This window comes from Bacillus rossius, chromosome 6 (assembly GCF_032445375.1).
Source record: "Bacillus rossius redtenbacheri isolate Brsri chromosome 6, Brsri_v3, whole genome shotgun sequence".
NCBI classification, from domain to species: Eukaryota; Metazoa; Arthropoda; class Insecta; order Phasmatodea; family Bacillidae; genus Bacillus; species Bacillus rossius.
In genome coordinates, this window is record NC_086334.1 from 23,446,752 (window position 1) to 23,472,417 (window position 25,666).

The 25,666-nt window shown below is 32.9% G+C and overlaps 1 protein-coding gene across 3 annotated transcripts in view; it reads left to right on the forward strand.

Moving 5' to 3' along the window:
- The window catches only part of LOC134532874 (polyamine-transporting ATPase 13A3-like), a 41,690-nt gene that overhangs the window by 3,835 nt on the left and 12,189 nt on the right, over positions 1-25,666 (forward strand). Inside the window, exons 5-19 of one of the 3 annotated variants that reach the window (XM_063369877.1) lie at positions 450-580; positions 1,203-1,379; positions 2,677-2,865; positions 4,151-4,363; positions 6,003-6,077; positions 7,512-7,565; positions 10,520-10,673; positions 11,987-12,114; positions 13,355-13,472; positions 15,008-15,171; positions 15,831-16,028; positions 17,553-17,759; positions 18,623-18,846; positions 21,179-21,342; positions 23,966-24,150. In XM_063369877.1, coding sequence (XP_063225947.1) covers positions 450-580; positions 1,203-1,379; positions 2,677-2,865; positions 4,151-4,363; positions 6,003-6,077; positions 7,512-7,565; positions 10,520-10,673; positions 11,987-12,114; positions 13,355-13,472; positions 15,008-15,171; positions 15,831-16,028; positions 17,553-17,759; positions 18,623-18,846; positions 21,179-21,342; positions 23,966-24,150 — 2,381 coding nt within the window. Of the gene's footprint in view, positions 1-449; positions 581-1,202; positions 1,380-2,676; positions 2,866-4,150; positions 4,364-6,002; positions 6,078-7,511; positions 7,566-10,519; positions 10,674-11,986; positions 12,115-13,354; positions 13,473-15,007; positions 15,172-15,830; positions 16,029-17,552; positions 17,760-18,622; positions 18,847-21,178; positions 21,343-23,965; positions 24,151-25,666 lie in introns of those variants that run through there. The other 2 variants (XM_063369878.1, XM_063369879.1) reach the window with 2 other exon arrangements.

Sequence of the window (25,666 nt, forward strand, 5' to 3'; positions counted from 1 at the left end):
TACCAGCATTTGTGGTTGAAAAGGGATTCAATAAGAGATGCATAATAAATTAAATTTAGTTTTTTGATCTATACATTTTGGTACGATTTTGGTCCAGAAATGATGACATTCGTTGAATTTCAAACATTAAAAGATTACTTTTTTTTTTTTTGTGATAAAATGAAGTTTTGGTTAAATGCTTCTTAAGTCCTTGATTTAACTAGAATTTTGGTCCTGTGATGCTCTATTAACTTGCATTTTGATTTTGATGTTTTGCGGTACATCGACTTGCTTTTCTGAGTTATTTTGGTTTTATCGCAACTCACCATATAATCTTTTCCCTATGTGTAATTCATCTGTGATCTTGTCTGTAGTTTTTTCTGTGGTCTTGTGTGTAGTTAAGTTATGGTATTTCATATATTGGTAGCATAAAAATGCTGCTTTTCAAAAGGTACATTGAATACTTGCAGGTGAAAGTGTCCCTGTTATTAAAACACCGCCTTCGCTGATTCAAGAAGTGTTTGACCCAGTCTACCACAAAAGGCACACACTGTTTGGTGGGACTCATGTCATTCAGACAAGATTTTATGGTTCCGAAAAGGTAAGACATTACAAACAATTTGATGTTAAATTTTTGTAAATATATAATTTTTTTTGTGCATTTCTTAATTAAAGAGAGTGATTGGGGTGAAACATATTTGTCTTATATATGTAGGCTGTACTAATTTTAGAGAGTTGTTTAATGTAACTGTGTTCTTCCTGTTGGTGTATATGATAAATGTTGTTTGAATGATTCTTGCTATGAGGATGCTGCGTTGTATAGTTCGGAAAGCCCAGGATTTGACATGAATCATGTGAACACAGGAAACCACCAAAGATTAGCTGCCATCAAAACATTAAAATTCTGCTGAAGTTCGATAGCACGTTGACAAAATAAATGGATGAAATATTTAAGACAACACTGGCAGATATATGAACCAAAACTTTACAAGACTTTCGAAACAACAGCTACGGTAGACTGTGTACAAAGAAAACAGTATCAATGTCAGGGAACAAAAAAAAAAGTTGTGTTGCAAGCTGTGGCAAAATAATTTGAAAATCAAAAGATTTTTATCGCATGAGAAAGAATGCCCTAACATTATTCTTTATAAAATACTATTCTGTATCTGTAGTTATTTTTTAATGATAATTGAGATTATAATCCAGTTAATGTTTTCTTCCAGGTTTTGGCACTGGTTGTGCGGACAGGTTTTTCGACAGCTAAAGGAGGATTAATTCGTTCCATTTTGTACCCCAAACCATTGGGGTTCAAATTCTACAAAGACTCGATGAAATTTGTTACATTTCTCTTTTTCATTGCCATCATTGGAATGGGGTTGTGTATTTATTTCAACAGACATGTAAGTATCCTCTTGTGAACATAATAATAAACAGAGTAAATTTGACATTTATAAATTTGAGATATAATGGTTTGGGATTTACCTTTGATAGACAGGTGCATTGAGCTATTTTATTGGTTTCCATTTAACACATTATGTTGAGATAAGTTAAGAAAATTAAAAATTAAAATATATAGTGGTCTATATTTTTAGAAACAATAATTGTTAACCTCTTTTTTGAGGTTTCTGTCAGACAAACAAGCTACATGTTCTGTTTAAGGGGGTGCATCCTTAATTATTTTGCTTCCATAATTTTGTATTTTTGCTCACTATTTTAAATAAATTGATAGTATAACTATTGTTTATGTGTATGAAGTGTTTTATAAATATAATATGTATTTATTTAATGGTTTTTCAGAAACTTAAATGCCAATTTTTATGTCAACCTTAGCATGAAGTAAGACAATTTAATCGTACTATGTACATTTTTAAGTTAATCATTTGTGTGTAGCCTTTGACATGTATTACTGTATATCATTCATAAATGAATAAAAAAATTAGATTTCCCAAAACTCTGAAAAACTCAGGTTTGTAGGATTGCGAAAACCAAGTTTTTTATTGATTTATGTGTGATGTAAAAAAATTTAGTAATTTTTACCCACAAACAATTAATTTAAAACTGTATACAAAATGATTACAAGCTCTTCATGCTACTAGCATTGTGCTAAAAAAAAAACCTACACATGCCTCAGTTTCTAGACTTCATAATTTTATCACGTGGTATCCAAGTCTTGTACTTCAATTTCATTATGTCCTGTCTGCTTAGTTTTTTTTATATACTGACAGTTTGGTTGATTTCTGGATCATAAGCTGACTGGAAGTAGTTAATTATCATGTTGGTTCATAAATACTTTGGTTGCTTTATTTGAATGCATGGGTCCATTTAGCATTTGAAGATATCACGTTCCCCATAGTCTGGTGATGTTTGGCACAGTTACAATTAGGTAGACATTTTTTCTGATCCCTTGAGACTGTGTTCTCGATTATAATCCAAAATGATATTCTCGCCTGATGTACAGTAGCTCTGTCATTTAAAGGAATGATTTCGTTCAGCAAAACCTGGTATTTTCTAGACAAAATTGTTTCAAAGTAGCATTCATACCACCTTTTCTGTTGCTTCCTTCAGTTGCCTGCAACCGAAGGAAAGTGTTAGCTGGTTGGCCATCACCAAACTGTGCATTTTACAATGCAGTGGTACGTTCAACTTTCTGTTTATTGTTTTGCCTGAAAGTATTTATTATGTATATTTGGGTTTCAGGTTGATACTAAATCATTGGTTTTACGTACGTTGGATATTGTGACCATTGTAGTTCCACCCGCAATGCCTGCAGCTATGACCGTTGGGATTGTGTATTCACTAAACAGGCTGAAGAAGCGCGGTATTTTCTGCATTTCTCCACCGAGGATTAATGTTTGCGGCAAAGTTAAGGTGGTTTGTTTTGATAAGGTAAGTGAACAGAATGTTAATTTATTGTATCACCATCAATAAAGATTGTGTATTGTAGTAATGTTGAATTTATGTGAATAGTTTCACTGCATTGTCTTTATTGATGTACAGAATACTTGTTCCTTTCCCTCCCATTACTTTTTTAATTTCTGTTTTTGTTAACTTTCCATGTACACACGTGTCCCATCATTTCATACAAGCTTTCTTCTTTAATTAAGTCAATGCATCATGCATATGATTACAATCCTATCATATGGCACTGTGACTGAAGGAAGTGTCAGTGGTTAATGGATTTTCCTAATTCCACACAATATATCACACTTGCTATAAAAATAACTTAAATGTACTTTCGCTGGTTTAGTTGCACCTAAGAGCTAAAATCAGTTAGGCAGATTTTTATCATACTACTTTCCTTACCTATAACATATGTGTTACAATGTTGACTGTTACAAATTTTATATATATATATATATATATATATATATATATATATATATATATATATATATATATAAATAAATAAATTGAAAAAAATACTCTTGTTCAAGTAAGGTGTCACACTTGTACATAAAAAAAAAATTTCAATAAATAAATAAAAATCAATTGGCATATTTTTGTGTGTTTGAAAAATGTGCCAACATCGTAAATGTAAAAACATTTAAAGTGTTACTAATAAGAGATGCAAGATCAAAGAATCTACTATTATTTTTTTCCAATATATTTAATTCATACTTTTAACTTTTTGGTACAAAATAAATTAATAAATAATAAATACATTTCACTAATCTATTTTTTTTTATAATAAAAGATAACATTTTAGTTAAGTGTTGTCAAATAGCTGATTGATTTCATGTTTTTAGGATGCTGACTGGTGTATTAACTTGCATTTATGTGTTATATGTTTTGTTGCATGCTTTTTGGTGTTATTTCGGTCTTATTTTTTCCCTATTTATGGTACATGCTGGTATTTTCCAATTTAAGCCATCACTAATGGTTTGAATTTGATTTGATAGTCTCTATATTTCATTATTTTAAATTTTGGTTTTGAAATCAGATATTTAAATAATTACCAATATTTGACAATTTTTTTGTATGTAGAAAGGTAATTGTTGTTCAGTGTACTAAATAGCAACTTGGCAGATTTTTTTTTTTTACTGAACTGATTATACATGGATAAAAGTTTAATTATTTTGCATAAGTAAGTTAAAATTTTTTTATGTAATTAAAAATAGTTGTGTTAATAAAAAGCAAAAAAAAATAATACTAACAAATATTTGGCTTCCAGACAGGCACATTGACAGAGGAAGGATTAGATCTGTGGGGAATTGTGGCTTGTGAAAATGCCAGGTTTTCATCAGATGTGGTCACATCCCCCAAAGATCTGCCTTCATCCTCACAACTCGTTGCAGCCATTGCCACGTGCCATTCCCTCACATTCATCAATGGAGCATTGTCAGGTGACCCTCTTGACATTTTGATGTTCAACTCAACAGGCTGGGTAAGAAATATTTATTTTATCCCTATAGCATCATGCATAGTTCATAAATATTTTTTATGTGTCATGTTTACAAATAAGACATACAAAGAAATTCCTACTAGATGTAACAATGACTTGATGTAAGCTTTTGGACATACGCCATTGCTAATCACATATATGTCTGTAGAAGAAAACTAAAAAATACCCAAAAGACAAAACCACAAATTTAGGGTATTTTTTAGTTTTCTTCTACAGACATATATGTGATTAGCAATGGCGTATGTCCAAAAGCTTACATCAAGTCATGCACTCCCATTGCACAAATCTTTCAAAGATAATAGATGTAACAATATTACTATGCACAAAAAAATAGGTTTTTGTTGTTTAAATTTTGATGAGCCATTATAATTTGAACAGGTCAAATCTGTCTTAAATAAAATTAACTCCAGTGTTGGCTGTGGTGTTTTTGTTTTGTAAAGCTTGGCCCATAAAAACCCTCAATTTTAATGATACTCATCATTTATGTTGAAAATGATCCTGATGAAAGTGAGGTTTATGACAACTTTGAAGCTTGGTTTCCCATACCGTCACATATTGAAAAAATTAAAACTTTTGATCTTGCAATCTCATCATGTAGCTGGTATCTGCACAGTGCAGAGTGATGTTACAACTCTGTTCTTAGGGCCTACTGAATATTCAAGAGTCAGGTTGCAGGTACTAAAAACCAACATATTCACCATAAAATTACCTTTACAAGTTCAAATTTACTGTCATGATATCTCAACACTTAGAGCAATGTTCAAAAACCGATGTGGAATCAGCCTGTACAGGTTAAGAACTTCACTAATGCAGATTACCATTGCATCTGCTGTTCCTGGTAACTGAGGAGCTGGAAATGTCACTAATGTTCAAGGGCCCCGTCTGCCCGGGTACATATACAGGATGTGAGCTTCAGGAAAAACCACGGGATTTGAAAACCGCCGAAGATATCAGTGTGGAGTCTGTTTACGAAAAGAATTTTAAAAAATATAAAGATCACAGGCTCTCGCAGCCATTGTCTGAAGTTGCTTGGCTTCTGGCTACAACCCAGAAGCCAAGCCATTTAAGAATATTTTGAGAGCGGATGAACAGTTCTGTTTCCGGATTTTTTTTTTTTTAAACTGTGTTTTTAGAAGAGTGAAAATGGTTAGAGTGCATGTTTTCAGAATAATTTTTAAGGCAGGTAAATGTTCTTGAAAGCACTCTGAATACTTGCATTGCACCTTTTTCATCATTTCTCCACTAAATAAAATTACTGTTACCACTCAAATCTCATAATGTCCCTATGTACTGCGAAAGACTGCGCACCAGTTCAGAGGCAATACAGCGTTAGAAACACCAGCGAGCATCACACTTACCATCCCGCCCCACTAACAAAAATACACCCCTGATTAGGTGGGCCCCTTAACATGTGAAAACAATTCCACTAACTAATCAGGCATTAGCTCCAATACTAAAAATGTTATTTTTCTCTTTTAAATGTGCAACAATTCAGTACATGTAAAGATTTGAAACATACAGTGCCAGATTCTTAAGTTTTGTTGTTGTAGGTAGGTAACATTGTAATTCAGTATAGGAGGTATGTGCACGGCTAGTTAATTACAGTTTGTATTTTTGCCAGGAGCTGCTTGAGCCAGCCGAAGATACGCACAAGTTTGACCAGCTTGCGCCCACAATCGTCAGACCAATTTCCAGGGTTTGTATGATAAATGTATTTCAAGTTTGTTAACATCCTATTACAGTTTTTTTTTTGCTTAGGTAAAATTTTATTTTAAATGCAGCATATAAACACAGTTAAGTGTTTAGATAAAAGGAATGTTTTTGAGGTTCCATTGGAAATGCAGATCAGTTTATCTTTAACTTGATGTTATAGTACAGTACGTACGTACATACTGCTGCAGCAATACTTATTGTAAAATTTTCAGATTACATTTTTTTTTTGTGCTCATGAAAATTTTTTTTACTCTTCCATGACTTAAATCTGTGGATTGTTTGATATAGAGCATTTTCTTGGAGAACACACACAATTGACCTTGCAGGTGTGAATTTTTTTGTATAGAGTAATAAAAGGTTTTTGTTAAACGCTTCCCATATACAGCTTTCGGTTTACTAAAATTAGTTGAATGCACATATTGGAATGTACATTCTCATAAGCTAAGATTGTAGAATTTGTTCATCACTTGTCACATTTACATTTGTTTTTGTTTTCCTTTGGAAGAGAAATGGAAATTACAGCAATTTTTATAAATTTAAAAGTATCAAGTACTATTTATGATGGCTGCAGTGGGGGTCCCTGTGACACCAGTAGGGTCTGGACCTTCATGAACCCACATAGCTTCTAAGACCATTCCCTCAGGCAACACCGTTGTAATGGACAACTATGTCAAACCCTTGACAAACTCGGGGTGATTATCTCACAGTGGTTTACTTTTGCTTTCTGCAATAAAATGGTAAACAACAAATGACTGGGGTGAAAATTCTCAGAACTTAAAAATTCCCTAATCCAGTTATTTTTTTTTAAACCCATTAGTCAAACTGTCCAATCTGGCAGCATTCCATCTTAACTAGTAGCTTTAAAAGAAATTGTAAATAATTTGCATTTTATTCATTACTTTTCTTGTACATCTTTATTCTTGTTCCTCTGTTGCTTGATAATTCATATTCTTATTTGATCTGAATGCCTTGTTTCATATTGATTGCTTTAATCTTTACACCCAAAATTGATTTATGCTTTCTAAAAGCCTAGCTTTGTGTAGTTGCTTTGGCCCCTTAAGGCTCTGCTTTTTCTGCGGTGTTGGGTTGTTGCTTTTTCTTTGTTTATTTGGTTTTAATGCAATTCCTGCAGATGTTTCACTATTTTTGTCGTAACATAATATTAATAAAACAATCCAACATGGCTGTGGGGCTGAGCCGTAAGCTGCAATGCCAAGCATGTCTTCCAGTAGCTCTAACAACTGAAAGAAGATGACAAAATGCTGTCTGCTCCTTGAAAATTTGATGTTGGCAGTGTTGTAAATGTAAAACCAGTTCATTTTCATGAATTATTTATTTTTGTATTAATAGATGTATATTTTCAGTTGAAATTGATATAACAGTCTTTAAACTTGGAATTTGGTGTGATTTCTTTTAGGAAAACCAAGATATTATAGAGTGGGAGGTAATGTGTGATGGACAAAATGCTAAGGTAAAACAACCGAATCAGAACTCCAGAAATATTTTTGTGTGGTAGTAAACAGTAGGAGCCCAATATGACATGGTACAATAACAGTGCAGAAAATCTATGAGAGACCAGTAGTGGCCAGTATCTTTGGAGAGGAGTGCATTTCCAAGCATGCTGAAGCTCATGACTAACTAAAAATTTGTGGATATTCGTGAATAGATACGAAAATTTGGGATTAAAATCATTTACAAATAATATCGTGAGTGAATCCGAAGTCATAATGCCTTTGAAATCATAATTAAGTTTCATTAAAAACAAACATTTACTACTGTCGCCAATTCACAAGTCTTTATATTTCCAGGTCTCTAGTTATAAGTGATGTAAAGCTGCAAACGTCGTAGGTAATACCTACAGTTAATTGGTATTAGACAACATTGAACTTGTGCTATTTTTCTATAAATCTAATTTTGGTTGAACGATCATCCCTGTCTGCTAGTGAAAAGAGGGATAAAAAATGTTCTGGATCTCGGCACAAAGAACTCTGTTTACGTTCCATCACTTTCTGTCAGCGTTATCTTTCCATCAAGGGAGGGAAGATTTACTAACCATTCACTTGTCGCATGAAGCTTAAAGTGAAGTTAAAAAAGATGCGTGTGTGTGTTGGTCACCGGCGTTTTACCGGGAGTCTATTTTATTTTCACTGTTATGCTTTCCGTGGTACCGGTACTGACGTATTTAGGGTTCTCAGTGCTGGTTAATTTGCTGAGAACCGGCGGTGGAACCGAGGACCGACTACATATTTTAGAGGTGTTTTTTTTTTCTTTCCTTTCGTACTTGACTGTTGCCGGGAAACTTTTTATCTTGTATAACATAATGTGAATAGCCGTATTTTGAATCACCAGCCACTACAATCTATTTGCATAAAATGTAGTGATTTTAACTCATTGTGTTTTAAGAGCAAGTTAGAATATTGTTTGTATTTTGACAAATATGTTTTTATTATTTTTTATTTTTTTAGTTTGACTATGTACTTGATAATTTTACCAATAATTTTAATCAGCTCTTTATCTACATATATTTAATTTTTAAATTATATTTTGTCATTTCTTGCAAAAAAGACTAAATTCATTGTATGTCTTAGTAACATAACTTGTCAGTTCAAATGGTTAGCTCAGTTTTTGTTTCTGTTTTACTAGTTTGTGTAGCACTTAAATAAATCAAGTGACATTGTTTATTACAGCTACATTATCATACCACTTAGGCACGGAACAGCCTAACTTTTTTTTCTTTAATAACCTTGCAGAAGTTTTTGGGAGTGTGTAACTAATTGTGAAAACCAATCTTTACAAAATAGTGGCCACTTTTTTCGAGCAAGGTGCGTTTTGCAGGGATGCGAAAACTAATAGCTTGATATGAATTTTAAACAACTTTTCCATTGAGTATTCAGAAATTTAAAAAAGTTAAAAAAAAAAAAGTTATATTTATATCCTAATATAGATAATCAATAATATGATCATGGATGAATCAAGAACTTTGTTAACAGATATGTCAGAATGCAGATATAAGCTTCTCCTCTTGACACTATGTATGTCTAATTGGACTCCTAGTGTGAATTTGTAGATTTGCACTTGTAACTTCCTCCGTTTGTACTTAGTGTTTGCATATAATAGTTTAGAATGCTGTTTTATTGGTGTGACCCCACGTAAAGTTTTTAGACATGCCAGGTATATTTGTACATAATTAAATGCATTGCTTTTTTATCAGTATGCATTTTCATATATTTTTTTAAAGCTTGTATGAGTTGTGGGTACTGCATGAAGTTCTTTGGTAAACATAGGACAACTAATGAATTAAAACATGCATGCCTTAATGTATGTTTACCTTAATGCTCACTGTAAGTACATATAAGTAAAAACAAAGATTAATGGAGTGCATGTGAGTAAAAAAAATATTTGAAAGGTGATTGGAATTGCAGGTAACGTTGCATGATTCTTGCTTGCTATTGTGTGTTTAAACATTTTTTTATCAGTATTCTGGTTTTTGTCACATTCCTGTTTGCTCCAACTATAAATGCTGGCTTTGATTAAGTTTTTATAATTACTGTACTCAATATGATGATTGGATTCATTGGAATTGGTTTTGTTTAGTAAAGAGAAACGAACTTAAATGCTTGTATGTTCGCATGCCAAGGAAGCTGATCTCTTACAACTATTTTGGAGTCATTATCCCTACTAATATTATAAATGTGAATTTGTTTGTCTGTTTGTCCTTTCACGCAGCGACGGAGCAACGATTCAACATGATTTTTTGCATATAGATAGTTTATGAACAGGAGAGTGACAGACTACATATAATTATGAAATTACATTCCAAAAGGAGTGAAAAGGGAGTAAATTAGTTTTATAATAGAAAATCGTAGGAGGTAGGTCATAGACAAGCAAACAGTAAGTGTGTGGCATTTCTCTTTGCCTACCACACAGTCATAAGGTATTGTCTGGCAAAACCCATCCACTTAATGAAGCTTGCAGCTGCTAGCGAACTAAAGGTGCTAATAGCAACTTTAAATCATGGTAGTTTATTTTTCTGATAATTTTGAAAACAACATTGAGCTTGTGTTATTTTTCTATAAATCAACTTTTAGTTGAAAGATAATCCCTGTCTTAAACAAGCGATGAAAACCTCATCATTTTCTCAGATTGGTGCTTATGTATCCATTCATATCTCATGATTGCTTTTGGCCTGGCAGCCATTATAATTTTATTACATTTTCTGCATATAAGTTTGGAAATTTTGGGTCTAACACTTTTGGAGCCTATTGCACACCATATCATTTGTTTCAGTGCTGCTCAAGAGTTTTGATTCTCACTCTTCCTTGTTAAACTATAAAAAAATAAAACAGGTAGTTGGATTGTGTGTTCATAATTATCATAAAATTCACTTGTGCCTAATTTTTACGAATGTGTTGGTTGCCTTTTCAGTTTCCACATGAAATAGGCATCATTCGTCAGTTCCCATTTAGCTCATCCTTGCAGTGTCTGACTGTGATAACCCGCACATTAGGATCTAACTACATGACAGTTCACACAAAAGGATCACCTGAAAAAATTAGCAGTATATGTGACCCTGAAACAGGTAAGTACTTTGTTTGGGACACTTCATTGTGTTAACATGATTCAACGACCTAGAGATTTTAACGCTGCTAATGCGATGAAAAATTTGTTTTCTTTTGAACAGTTTTTTTTTTCAGTCATGCTGGGGGGCCACATCTGATGTGTTTTGGCATTTTTGGGGACAAAACACATGCATATGTTTTTATCAAAACTACATTTTAATATTTTTGTAGAATGTTTGAAGGATAGGTAGGGCCTTACATATAGAACATAAACTATATCATTTTCTTTTATGTTAAAGATATCAAAATGTTCATACAAGTTGAAAGCAATGTAATGTTTGCATTCAATTTTTTTATCATCCCAATGTAAATGAAATTTTGTGTTAATCATAGTCTACTATTGTTTTAGATAGTTTTTAATATAGAAAAAAGATGTGCCTTAAAAAGCTTATTGTTGGCCGAACCACTTACAAGTTTTTCATCTCATATTTGCAATGTATTTGGTTAAGGTAGAACCAGTCATAGTTTTTACCTTGCATTTAATTATTTCTTTGAAATTTTACTTTAAATTTTACTTAACTAAACCCTCGTAAATTTTAAATTCAAAATCACACATTGCCCTAGTTGATTGGTTATAGTGTACTTGTACTTAAGGGTGTGCCTCCCATTTCAGGTAATGATTTTATATTTATATTAATCACTGATAAACTTTTAGACTTTTTCAGTTGTTTAACTTTCGCGAAATGAAAAAAAATATACAGTGCATACTTTTCGAATAATTATCTGCCAAAGTTACATTTTTAACGTTTTTGGGTTGTACAAATAAGGAGAATTTAATTTATTGTAGAACTGAAACTTTTTAGGTTTAACTGCAATGCCACAGGCTTCTCCATGATATGGTTTGGATTTCTATTACAAAAACTCATTTCATTTTTCTTGGCTGTCAAAATCTTAACAATTTTGAGAATTTTGAAATGCCAGGTAAAATTAATTAATATTGTTTGAAAGAAATTCAAACCATTTCTTGGGAGGCCGGTGCTACAGAAGTTTTAATACAAGACTGAAAATCTATACTGTTTATGTCTATATTGCATATTTTCATGTGACATCATTTGTATGGAAAATGCTGACATCACGAACTAAAATGTTTGGTTTAACGGTGGTTGTAGAGTTTGGGACTTTTTAAAAAATTGTTTGCATGGAAATATTTTACTGAATGTAGCAGTAGTCATATTACATAAAATAAAACTGTATTTTGGCAAACCTCTGATTTTTGTTTGGGTATTTGAATTTTTTTTTTGTGTGGAATAAGCTGAGTGGATATTCGTCTCAGTTCCAGCCAACTTTGACTCAACACTGGAGACATACACGGCGGCAGGCTACAGAGTAATTGCAGTGGCTAAAAGGCCTCTAGACAGTAAGCTGAGCTGGCTTCAGGCTCAGCGGATTGAGAGAGAGAAGGTAGGCTTGTGGCGTTTGTGGTCAACAGCTACTTCTGTGGAGCATGTATTGTTTTAATTGATCCCAATATCGATTTCAGTCTTGCAGTCTAGAAACGTAGAGAAATTGTAAATAATTCGTTTAGTGTGGTATTGTTAAATGTTTACAACTTGTAAGTGTTGGTGGCAAGTCTGTACAAAGAACTGTAGAGCATTTTTTATTTTATTTTTGAGTTATGAGAACCAACATAAATGTTTACATGTAGTAAACATATAGTATATGACCTTAACATTTGCAAGTTGAGAATTTAGACACTAGACACTAGAGGGCTGGTAAGTGGTGACGTAGTTGAGATTCCTTACCGCCTTGGCCACTTCTGTGTGTCTTTTCATAAACATTTGTGCGGAAAATTTTGAAAAACTTGAAATTTGACTATTTTTATGCAATTATTTTGAAAGTTCCAGACATCTTACTGATGTGTGTCGAGTCCGTGTTTCAGTTGTATGAGCCATCGTAGAACATGCACGTTTGGTGCGAAAGTAGCAATATTCCAGAACCCTGCACTAGTTCGAAGTGAAAATTTGTTGCAGTTAACTTTAAATAGTTGAGTATTCTGAGATACCGCTGACATAAGTTTTGGAAATTCCACTATTCCATGATGATTTTTGTGTGTGATGGTCCAGTTATCATCTTTTTTGAAGGTAATTTTTTAGAGGCATTTTCCTAGAAGACTGCACATTGGCATTAAACAGGGTGTTACATTTTAATTATCTTATATCGGAGTTATTGCACTTGTTCAATGAAACTTTATCTTAGTACAAAATAAGTTGTATGCATGCATGGTTAGTATCTCAAACTTGAGTTCTGTATGATAAAGCCTTACATTATATTAAAACTAGCACCAACTCTTACAGTAGCCATTAGTGTTGAATCTAAACCTGAAAAATTTTAGTTCTGTAATTATTTTTCATAGTTCTTATTACTTGTAAGTAAAAAAAAAATTTAATGTGAATTTCAAAGTTATTTATGTAAAAAAGTGCAACTTTTTTTTATCAGTTATCATTGGAAAGCTAAATAGTTCTGTTTTAGGACTTGGTATATGTTATTTTAACTAAATAGTTCTGCTTTAAGACTTGATATATGTTATTTTAACTTAAAAATCTTGCTTCATATGTCTGTATGTTTTTTTGCTCATAGAATGTTGAATTAATTTTGTAAATTTGTTCTAGTGTACAACAGTTTTTATTTTTTATTTTTTAAGGTGGAAAGTGGCATGACATTCCTTGGCCTCATAATAATGCAGAACTCTCTGAAACCAGAAACAACACCAGTTATCAATCAATTGCACAGGGCTAAAATAAGATGTTTAATGGTTACAGGTTGGTATTCTTATCTTATGATATATTTTTTTATAAAGATATTTATCTAGGTAACTTCTTCACCCCACTATCACATACTAACAGAAAAAAGTGGGTTTGAGATTTAGTTGTGTAGCAAGACTTATCGTTATCAGTAGGCCTGTGTGAATATCAGTTTTTTTTAGTTTGAATCAAATAAGAATATTAAATTCAAATATTAAGAATGAGAATTAGAATCCCACTAAAAAAATTTTTTTCATGTCATGTAACAAGTTCTGGAAAATTAGATAGATAATACTAAATTGAAAGGTTGGTTAAGTTAAGTCAGCTACAATAATTATATGTAAAATGTTTGTTAAACTATTTAAATTATGAAATGATTTTTTTTTAAATATACAGCTACCCTAACTTAATCTAACCTAACTTAACCTCACCTAACCTAACCCAACCCAAACTAAACCAAACCAAACCAAACCAACCAACCAACCAACCAACCAACCAACCAACCAACCTTTCAGTTCAGTTTCTATTCACCTTATTTTCCACAACCTGCTACTCTACATAGATCCAGAAAATTTTTGTGAACCACAGAAAAATGTGAAATATATTGCAGTCTATTTTAGGAAAAAAGTGAATCTTTTTTTTAAATTCCCAAATAAGTTTTTGAATGAGATAATATTTACATATTTAAAACCTATTTATTCATGAATTTTCTTTGTTAACAGCAGCCAGGTAAATTGAATTTTAGTTCAGCAGTATTATAGACACAATTTTTGCTAATTTCGTCTGGAATCTTAAACCATTATTCACGTTTATTTTTGAGTCACGTCTGTTTCGTCATAGATATATACAGCAAGTAAGCTGCTACTGATACTTCTTTTAAAGCCTATTTAAATGGAGTGTGTGTGTTTTGTGGTGTTTTTAGTCCAATGGTTGTTTATTTTTTTTTTTTTCCAACTTCTAATGGGTGTGATGAAAAGAATATAAAAAATATTTTTATTTTTCAAGTTTGAAATGGCAGTGCTTTGAATTGTTTATGCAATTTTTTTCCATTGCTGTTTAGCGAGACTAGCAAAAAAAAAACTTTGACTACTTGTTGCATGTTTAAAATAGCGCTTATTGTTCATATTTTTAATTATGAAGTACCATTAAACATCGAAAAAGCATGTTAATGTGCACAAACGACTTAATCTCAGCAGTGATCGTTGGTATATGACAAACACACAAGTTATGCTATGTCAAGTAATGTTAAGCAAATATTAGTATTTGTATTCGAAAATTTTAATATTCGCACAGACATAGTTATCATTGTTCAGGGTGGGTCAATGCCTCCCACTCTCACCATCTTTATTTCTTTTATTAGTCTAGTGTTGTCATCTGTATTCATAATATATATTCTTGGAGGACTCCACATTTAAGACCAATACAGAATAGGTATTTTGGTAGAAAAAAAAAATTATATATTTATTCATTTCATACAAAAAATTTTTTGTCACATTGTTTTGCAATGAAATGATTACTTTTTTTTACAATATGTATACATGTGCTGTTTGTAGGGGACAATCTGCACACCGCAGTTAGTGTTGGCCATAAATGTGGAATGATTTTGCCATACGAGCAAGTGGTTCAGGTTGAAGCGGAACCTGCAAATGGCTTGGCACCTCCTGCAATCCACTTTTCAGTTCTGGGGACTACAGCGTATGATACAAGTTTACAAAATGTAAGTGTAGTCCAATTGTCATCACATGCAAAAATTTAATACCTTATTTGTTCTGTTATCTGTGTATTTTTTTTATCTGTTAAGGATACATTAATTCAGTAAGAACAATGATATATAATGTACTAGATTATTAATCTAAGAGATTAATATCATTTTTATTGTGAAGATTACTACATCATTTCGGGTTTTTTACAGATAGTTTTTTTTTTTTTGTTAAGTGGCAAATTTATAAAAACTGTCAGCTTACAGCTATGTCAAAACTTAAGAATGTGTCTGATGTTAGCTTGGCCCATGTTATTTTGTTATGTTGTTGTTCTTATGTACAAGAAATGAAAAATATTAATTATGGTGTTGACACATTTAACCTTTTAAATGTTATATTCATGAAATAATTTTTCAGAATCAATACTTATTAATAATTTATTTATATAATTATATGTTAAAAATACAATACATGTATCTTGTGGAATTTTTTAAATAGGAAAGGTATGAAGAAAAAATTTACTGTAAACTTCAGAGGTTATCAGTGTTTAATTTTTAATATACTTTATTTACTGCAATATTTTTCTTTGAATCTTTTTCCTCAAGTACCAAATTCTTCAAAAACAAAGGATTTGATTGGCCCATCCCTAGTCTTCATTAAAAAAAATTTTTCCCAGGCAAAAACACATTTTGCTGTGGATGGGAAATCTTGGGCAGTTATCTACCAACATTTCTGTGATCTCCTACCACTGCTAGTCACCAAAGGAACTATCTTTGCCCGCATGGGGCCCGAGCAGAAGTCCCAGCTTGTCGAAGCCCTGCAGGATCTGGATTACATAGTGGCCATGTGTGGGGACGGGGCAAATGACTGCGGCGTGAGTACAAATTTTAATGATACAGTAGGTATAGGTGGCAGTTCCAGGGAGATTCTGTTTTAAGTGTTTAGATAATCTAATCAGAGACCTTGTAAGTGGATCTCTCATATAAAGGTATTAAAAAAAAACATGTGGACTTTCATGTTTACTTATCTTAAAACTATGAATAACAAAATTGATAAAAATTTTAATTGACTTGAATTCTTCATCTCAGTCATGTTTTTTAAAGTGTTCTCATTAAGGGCCAAAATTATTTTATTCTATCAATGACTTTGACCAATCCGTATGAAAACTTAACTGTTAAAATGTACTTTTACTGAAAATATAAAGTTCAGAAATGAACCTTTTATTTCAATATTTGAAAAAGTTGTTTTGTGTGTGAATGATTAGAAAAATTATTGCTATCAAGATATTGATAAAAATATGAATGTGATGTTATCTAGCAAGTTGTCTGAAACCTTGAAATAAGGATGTTGTGTATTAGGATGTGAATTAATTGTTTTACAGTAATTATATCTCAGTATGTTTATATATTGAATTCATGAGTCACATTTGCAGGTAAAACCAAATGAAAAAGTAATTTTATAATAGTTTTATTTTTATATTTATTAAATTTACACAAATTTATTTAAATATAGATTGATATCCTTTGTTAGCTGCTTATAGTCCTGATTTTAATTGTAAGTTTCTTAAGTAAAATGTAGGAAATGTTTTCATTTTGAGAATTTGTTGTGGTAGGTATATTTATACCCATTAAAATGTATGATTCGTTGCTGGTACGTACTACCACCATATTATTTTTAGCGGTTTTGGTGAAATGTATTAATAAATGTTCTCTCTCTCAGAAATAAATTATATTTAATCAGTGTTAAGGATTTAGCATCATTGTAGATTAGCAACTTTGATTTAATTCAGGAAATTACTTTTTATGTGTAGTGATTTCTGTAGTGCAGAACATAAGTAAGGGAGTACCACACAGAGTGAATGCTCAGGATACCCAATGCGGAGGGAATCATCATTGAATGATCATGTCTTTGGATGTTGCATGTGCTTTATAAATGTAATTGGTGCAACCTTGGCATTTATTCACTGCCACTCCATCTCTTTCTATCTTTTGTCCTTTTCTTGCATATGCACATGCTTATATATATATATATATATATATATATATATATATATATATATATATATATATATATATATAGAGAGAGAGAGAGAGAGAGAGAGAGAGAGAGAGAGAGAGAGAGAGAATGAAGAATAGGTATTAAAACTTCGGACAGTTTTGGAAACTAATACGGTAACATGTCATTAAAATTACAAGCAATTTGCTTTGTCATTGTTTTATTGTACTGTGCTGTTCTGTAAATACTTAATATTTTTAGAAAACCTTTTTTAAGTATTACCAAATGATAAACATGACTAAAACTGATAACTTTTGTGATTAAATTATTTTGATTTTATGAATGTTGAAATCTTATACAGTATTTTGGAATCTGTATATGTGTGTATCTGGCTCTTGCACAGGCTTTGAAAGCAGCAGACGTAGGAATCTCATTGTCCGAGGCAGAAGCATCTGTCGCTGCACCTTTTACTTCGACAATCTCCAACATCACGTGTGTTTTGCACATTATTCTCGAAGGGCGCTGTGCCTTGGTTACAAGCTTTGGTGTGTTCAAGTACATGGCCTTGTACAGTCTGATACAGTTCATCACCGTTCTTCTTCTGTACATGGTAAGGAAACACTTTGTTACTTAACTATTGTGATGAATGTGGTTGCTGGACATGGAAATGGGTAGTCTTTTGAAGTGTGTGTGTATCAATAAATTTTGATTCCCCACAAACAAAAATAAATATGTGTAAATGTCATCTTATTTCACAATGGTTTTCAGTTAGTATTTGCATCATTAATGATTTTGACTTTTAAGATTGTAAAATATTTGTGGCAATCCTTGAGACATAATTATGTATTGATTGTGTTTGTTCGTATCCAAAATAGAAATTATTCTAATAGTTTAGAATTTATTAAGTTGTAAGTCACATGCTACTGTTTATTAGAGTCATCCGATGGACTGCTGATAGCTTATGGTTGGCATTTCAAATGGCAAGCATTAGGATAAAATCCAATGATAAGGCATGCATCTGTGTGCCAACAAGCTGTGCAGTTGGTGACCGACAAACCCGTGTTAGTTACTACACAATTAATAGTTCCCAGACAACCTGGTCTTTCAGCAAATATTACCCATTGCAGACTTGCTTGTGTATAAATAAAAATAAGTGGCAAAAGAGTGAGCACTTCTCTCGGGGATACTGCTGGACGAAAGCCAATGTGTTGAGCTTTAAAAGTTTTCTTCTTTCTTGTTTGTCATTTTTATTTATTATAATAGTTCAAGGTGACCGACCACTGCCTTCTTTTCAAATTCGTAAAAATGAAATTAAAGAATTAATTTTTTTGACGAAACTATGTACTTTAATAAATTATTACAACTGTTGCAACAAAATGTTACAATATTGTATGTCTAGCATGTGTGTTATATTTTTTTAAAAATTCTTTTAGTGTAGCTGTAGCATTGTTCTGTGTTGTGTTGCGTGCCCAGCGTAGCTCCATGCTGGGGGACTTCCAGTTCCTGTACATCGACCTGGTGATCACCACGACGCTGGCCGTGGTGATGGGCAGGACGGGGCCGGCCTCCCAGCTGGTCGCCCGGCGGCCCCTGGGCAGCCTGGTGTCCGCGGTGAACATGGTGCCCCTGCTCCTGCAGGTCCTGCTGACGGCCGCCGTCCAGGTCTCCGCCCTCTACCTGCTCGGCTCGCAGGCGTGGTGAGTGCGTGTGCTCGTCGGCAGTTCCAACTGAAAACCACCGTATTCATGAAAATACTGAATGGAAAGTATCAGTACTTTAAGGTATTAATACTTTTCTTTGTTTTTTCTTTTATTTTTGTATTAAATATTAAACTAAAAAATTAAGCTACGTATATAAATTTAAATGTTTATTACAAATTTCAGTAACAAAATTTAAAAAAAAAAGTTAAACATGACAGGAAATTACAAAACAGATTAATTGTGATTCTGTGAAGTGATTGGAAAGTACCTTAACCTAAATGGAAATAAAGAAAATCTTATCTTCCCACACTTTCTCTGTACAGTCTGTCAAAATATATATTTCATATAATTGTTTTGTGGGTAACCTGTCTGCCTGCCTTCAAAGAAAAAAATGCTCTGTCTCATTTTACCATAAACATAAATAAATAATTATTAATATAGGATTTTTCAGTACAATTGCTGTCAAAAAATTACGAAAAAGGACGTAAACAATTGGTCCCGAAGTCATAAAAATGTAAGGAAAGTGAACAAATGGTCATTAAAGTTACGGAAAAAAAAAAAGGAAATTGAACTAATGGTCATGAAAGTCATGAAAAAATAAGTGAAATAATGGTCATGCAAGTCACAAAAAAAATAAGGAAACTGAACGAATAGTCACGAAAGTCACAAAAAAAATAAGGATACTGAACAAGTAGTCATGGAAGTTATGAAAATGTAAGGAAACAGATCAAATGGTCATGGAAGTTACAAAAAAGTAAGAAAACTGAAAGCATGAAAATCATGAAAACTATCCCTAAAATAATTAGCAATACTTCTGGAAGTCACTAAACTTTGATTTCCAGTAGCCTTTTGCTAACTCAGATTTTTTTGTTTCTTTCTTCCTTCAGTTTATAGTTGCACATATAATATAAATATTGGATACTGGCCACTTAAGTAGTGTTTCACAAGTGGAAAACTTGGCGGACATTGTAATGAGTGGGCGGGTTTATCTATTTTTCTGGGGGTTCTCAGTCATGCTCCAGTCTCACTTAATTACCTCTCATTGACTCTGCAGACCCCGCTGTCATCAAGGAGTTAAGAGGATAGGAAAGGTCACATCGTGCATGAATGATGAGAATATATAGTGTAAACTCTTTATAACGTCACTCGATTTAACGACAAACTCCTTAAAATGTCGAAATTGCTTGACTTTGGTTGGTTTACCTTGTTTTCTATACAATAATACACTCTAAATAGCGTCTAAGTTGCCGAAGTTGATAAGAACTGCAGCTGTGTATGTTCTTTTGTTTGCTGTTTTGTTGTTGTATTATTTAGCACGTGTTTACTTCGACTGACGTACTGGAGATTCTAAGAAATTTTGTCTTTTGTTTTTGTATGATGAACTTGCACATGTTTACCTCGGTCACTAGACTATTGTCAAGTTGTTACACGTTATCTTATCATTATCGCAGTTGCTTACAGACTTTCGAACTGTAAACATGGCGGTAAACGAAAATCTTTGTGTATTGACGAAAAAGTTTTATTAATACGCTCAATAGAGGCGGGAGAAAAGATCAGTGATGTTGGAAGACGCTTTGGATTTAGCCGCTCTACCGTGTCTACAATATGGAAAACAAAGAAAAAATTCTACAAGCAGAGGAGGAGGGAAAATCTGCTAAGACATTAAAGAAACCTCAATACGAAGATCTGGATCAAGCGATGCTATCATGGTTTTATAGACATGTAAAATGTGTACTATATTAGTAAATACATATTATTATAGAATAGTAAACTGATATCTTTTATTTCTCTCCATTTAACGACCACTCACTATAATTATGAAAAATGCTCAGTCCTTTAAGTGTCGCTATATAGAGTTTTCACTGTTATATATACGTTAATGATAGTATCTGAACGACTTGATAGAATTTTATGGGGTGAATTTTGTCACCTTGATATTTTCATTACGAGACCTGAATGTACAGAAATAAACAATACATTGTATAGTTTTTATTTTTAAATTGCAAACCTTTTTACATAAAATAGGGCTAGAAACCACAAAAATAAACAAATGTAAAAAAAATTAAGGCACAATAAAACACAAAACTGTTTACATATCTTCCAGACCCTTATATGTAGACATAATTTTTTTTATTATTATTTCTAATTGTAATAATGTAACAAATGTTTTATCAAGTTTTCCAAAACTCTTTTTGAAGGTGAGGTGTTACTCAAATGGCTTATTCATTTAATAAAGTACACTGCTTTATTTGGCTAATTTTCTTTTCATGTAAACTTCAGTAAGTAATAAAAATATATTTGTTGTGTTTTGCTGTGGACATTTTTCCAGGTTTAGGCCTGCAAAATTTCATGACGACGATGATGGTGTTGATGAGACGGTTATTAAGTGTTGGGAAAACACGTCTCTATTCTGTGTCAGCTGTTACCAGTATCTGATTCTTGCTGTTGTGTATTCAAAAGGTCGTCCATTCCGGAAACCATTTTATACAAACAGTAAGTAGAGTATGGAATGTGTTTAAATAATTATAATTATATTTATGTTTTTTTGTTTGGGTAAATATGTAAAGCTTTCATTCTTATTAATGTAATTATGTTCAATTGTAAAGGTGTTTTTTTTTTGTATAGGCCATTCATGTCTACTTCACTTATTAATCTGCTTCCTAACTAATATACAGGGTGTTCTTTAGTAATGGCCATTTATTTCATCTTTACTTTTTAATCTGTGCAAGGAAGGAAGCAAGCGTAAGGCTCCGCTTTCCCGTTGCAAAGATAAAAAAAAATGGTTGTCTGTAAAGTCGGGTTACGGACGATAGTTTAACGTGACGTCGTAACAAAACATTGATGAAATGATTGATCCAGAAGAAAATGAAATATCCAATTCAGCCTGAGACTGAGCCATAATAGGTTTTTGCAACCAAACCATTTAGGCATTAAAAATATGTTATTCTTTGAGGAAGTAATTTTGTTTTAATTTTTCTATCTTTTGTATGGTAAAATCTACCTCTGCATACTTTTATGAATAAAATTGAATCATTTTTATCGAATTATCACTATTTTGTATGGATACAAAGGAGTGAAATGAAATATACAGTTTAATTGATGAATTGACTTTTATTTGCACTCATTAATTCAAATATGTTTATTACTTTTGTAGTGTCATGTGCGCCGTATTTATTTTTACAAGTACAAAAATGAAGGTATAGCCGGCGGCGGGGATTCGATCCGTCAACCTTTGGATTGGTAGTCAGCAATGCTAACCACACGGCCACGAGGCCATATTGGAAATAATAGTTTCAGATGTTGTATATATATTTATAAAAATTTTGTTTTGTGTTGTGGAAGTTTTAAAAACGTATGTAGTCCGCCATGTTTATTTCTTATAGTGGTAGGCGGGAAATTTAAAAAATATTGTCAGCTGCTAGTCGGCCGCCATGTTTATACTAACTTCAAGATCGTCGAGAATGTTTTACGCTTTTTCGCAATTACACATTTAACGACGAAGTTTGTTCGTCGTGAAATTAAACGTAGAATTTAATAATGCCCTTGCAGATAATAAAAAAGTATTATTAAGTTTAAGAAAGAATTTCGGCTTTAATCTCCAACCCAGACGCTCGTGGTGCGCTGGGGCCAAGATTAAAATTCGTCGAGAATATTTTACGTTTTTATGTCTTCCAGTGCTCAAAATGATATGCAATTGTGGCCCCGGGCACGAAATTTTATTTATAATTAATTAATAATAACGCCCCTCGCGATAAACAAAGGAAAATATGTATTTACAAGTGCCTGGTTTCCGCGGAAGTCAATGAGTATAACGGGACACATCGTAGTGGGACAATGTGCGTAACGGGACACTTTTTCGTGCGTGCAGCCGGCGTTCATCGATTTATTAGACGTCACGTCAAAATTAAATCAATAAAATAGTTTCTTTTGTATTGAAGCACGGAAAGAAGCATGGATACGCGCGGCTGCTACCGGGGTTTGATAATTATGCAGTTTCAATTTCCAGTAATTGACTTAATATAAAGTTTATTGGAATAAGTTTCTTAACACCAATTTAATCAGTTTGCCAACGCTACAGGAATACAATTTTGTTCGTCTCGGTTTTCCACCTTGGCGTGGGTGACCGGCGAATCTTGCCGAGATAGAAAAAAATATATATATTTTTCCTTATAACACATTGCTTACGAGGACCTGTTGTCGGGGCTCCTTGACAGATGAAAAACCAATTGAAATAAATAAATAACTTCATGGAAGTATTATGAGGTCACCCCCTGGACCCGTTGTTGCTGCTCTGACCGACAAATGCCAATGTCTTCCTCCGCCCGCTGCTGAGCTTGGGAATATTCCCTATCTTTTTACTTACTTACATTTAACATTAAATCCTTTACTATACGGAGAGTTAAAAATTGAAGAGTGCCGCGACAGTTCCGGAGTTCCGAGAGTTCCGTGAGCAAAGGGAAGTGCAACATCAACGAAGAGGGTGAGAGACTGGACAGGCGCGAGGTAATGGGCGAACCACTGTTCAGCCTAGCTAGGTACTTATAAAGACAACGTCTGTATCGTTATAAACTTGAAAGCATTCACCCACAAACATGTTGCAGGAATGCTGTTGTTATTCTTGGTCACTTCATTATCTGCACTCTGTGTTCTGTTTCCTCCATTTGTGAGAACACATAAACAAACCCTACTGATTCTTAGTTTTACCCACAACTTTTAATGTAATTGTGCTGTAGTCGAATTGATGTATTTTTGTTCTTATTAGTTGGTAATAATTTCTTTGAATCTGGAAAATATATTAGGTATTAGTCTTTTTTAAATTAAATATTTAAAGTTTTTTTTTTTTATCAAATACCTCTCAAAGTTGTGGGTTGTTACTTGTTAATGAAAGTTATTTTTCTTATAACTGTTATTAAAATTGATTTCAGATTTTGTTTTAGAGAAATTATACCCTGAAGTGAATATGTATGTCAATCTATGTTTATTTAAAATGTATGTAGTTCAAACCTTTTCGTGTATGCTTGTGTTTATTTTTTTAGTCAAATATATTGAATTGAATATTATTTATTTTTAACTGACTGTAAATTTAATAGTTTCAGTGTCTATTTTTTTTTTCTAGTTTTTCTGCTGCTATCATTGTTGGTTTTGACATGCTTCAATACACTGCTTCTCATCTATCCCATTGCACCAATTTCAAATATCTTTGAGCTCATGCCAGCCAGCGAAGACAAACCGATCCTCATGTTTCGATTGTGGCTTTTTGGATTGCCAGTATTGCATCTTTTTGTGGCTACATTCATTGAAGTAAGTTTTAGTCTTACAGAGGTATTATTAGAATAGGAATGCAACGGTGTGTACATATTTGTTACACTATTGTAAATTGATGTAATTAATTTGAAGTTCCGAAACAATCATAAATAAGCAGTTAACTTTTGTGGTTTCATGTTTTTTTTCATAACAATTTAGGTTTTTAAATTAGAAATTTATTTAAAGATAGCTGATAATCAGGCATAAGTAGGCATAATTTGTGCACAAACTCAGTAAAAAAAATTTTAATAGCTGATTTTGTGTTGGTTTTTGTGTGTTGTAATTATTTATTTGTTAACCTTGGTTTCTTGTGACATACACATCATCTGGTATATGTCCATAATTTCTCACTAAAGTAATTTTTAATTCATTGCTGGTAAAAATTTGTACTATTCAATACTTATTTTCAACTTCAAAACAAACAAACAAATGCTTTCAAAATACAATGCTTTCGGTGACATGTTACTTTTGAAACAATAATACAAGGGTGTATCCAGCTCAAAACGAATAACGAATGGTAAAGGTTTTTTTTTTTGGGGGGAGGGGGGCATATTTTTTAATGTGAACCTTTCTGATTTAGTTTTGTGAAATAAAAATGTCCTACTTTTATTTACTTTGTGTTTTTTTTTTCTCTCAGAAGATGTACTGATGGCAGGAAAAATTTGTGGGGGTCAATGACCTTGTGGATGGACTCCAGTTCTTAGTATGCTCTGGAAAATGTCACCCACTCATAGACTGCTGTCTTGTGAGACACCTTTGATTCAATACAGCTTTGGTTGAGGGTTTCTCATTGGCCCTGAGTTCTCCAGATGTGTTGTAAGCCAATATCAGAAACAGCACTTACAATAACTATTTCAATTTTAGACTATTGCTATATGAATTGGCAAAATTTGCAATTTTCTATTGTTATGTTTACATAAATATTTATTTATGATATAAAATTCATGCTGATAACTTACGATGTGTTATGAGGAAGCAAGACATAGAGGTTTCAGTTACCTATTTTATATGATGTAAAAGAATTCCTTGTTGGATTGATCATATATTTCATCGTACAATTGATATGACACTATACTATGTATTTAAAAAGATAGTTTAAATACAGAACAAGCTATGAATAATTAATAATGAACGTCATTGAGTTCAGTCCGACCTGCACCGTCGTATACACCTGCCGGCAGAGCTGAGATGCCCGAACGAGTGGCGAATGACACGCCCAGGGTTCGATGTTTGCTCAGCGATCGTGCCCAGCAGCTTGGCGCTCTAAGGTGCCAGGGCGGCGTGACTCGATGCCCTTGCCATGTGGTGATGGCGGCAGGTGGACGATCAAGGACAGAAGCACCTGTCTTGACCCGGTTCCTCTTATTTTAAAACCTCTCTCAGGACTTCAAGTATGGAGGATATCTCATCTGTGCAGGATTAGTCTCCTGCACGTAGAGAAGCAATCAAATGTCATCGGCAGTGTCTTGCATTGTCTTGCAGTTTCGTGGTGCGCTGCCCTGGATTGAGGACT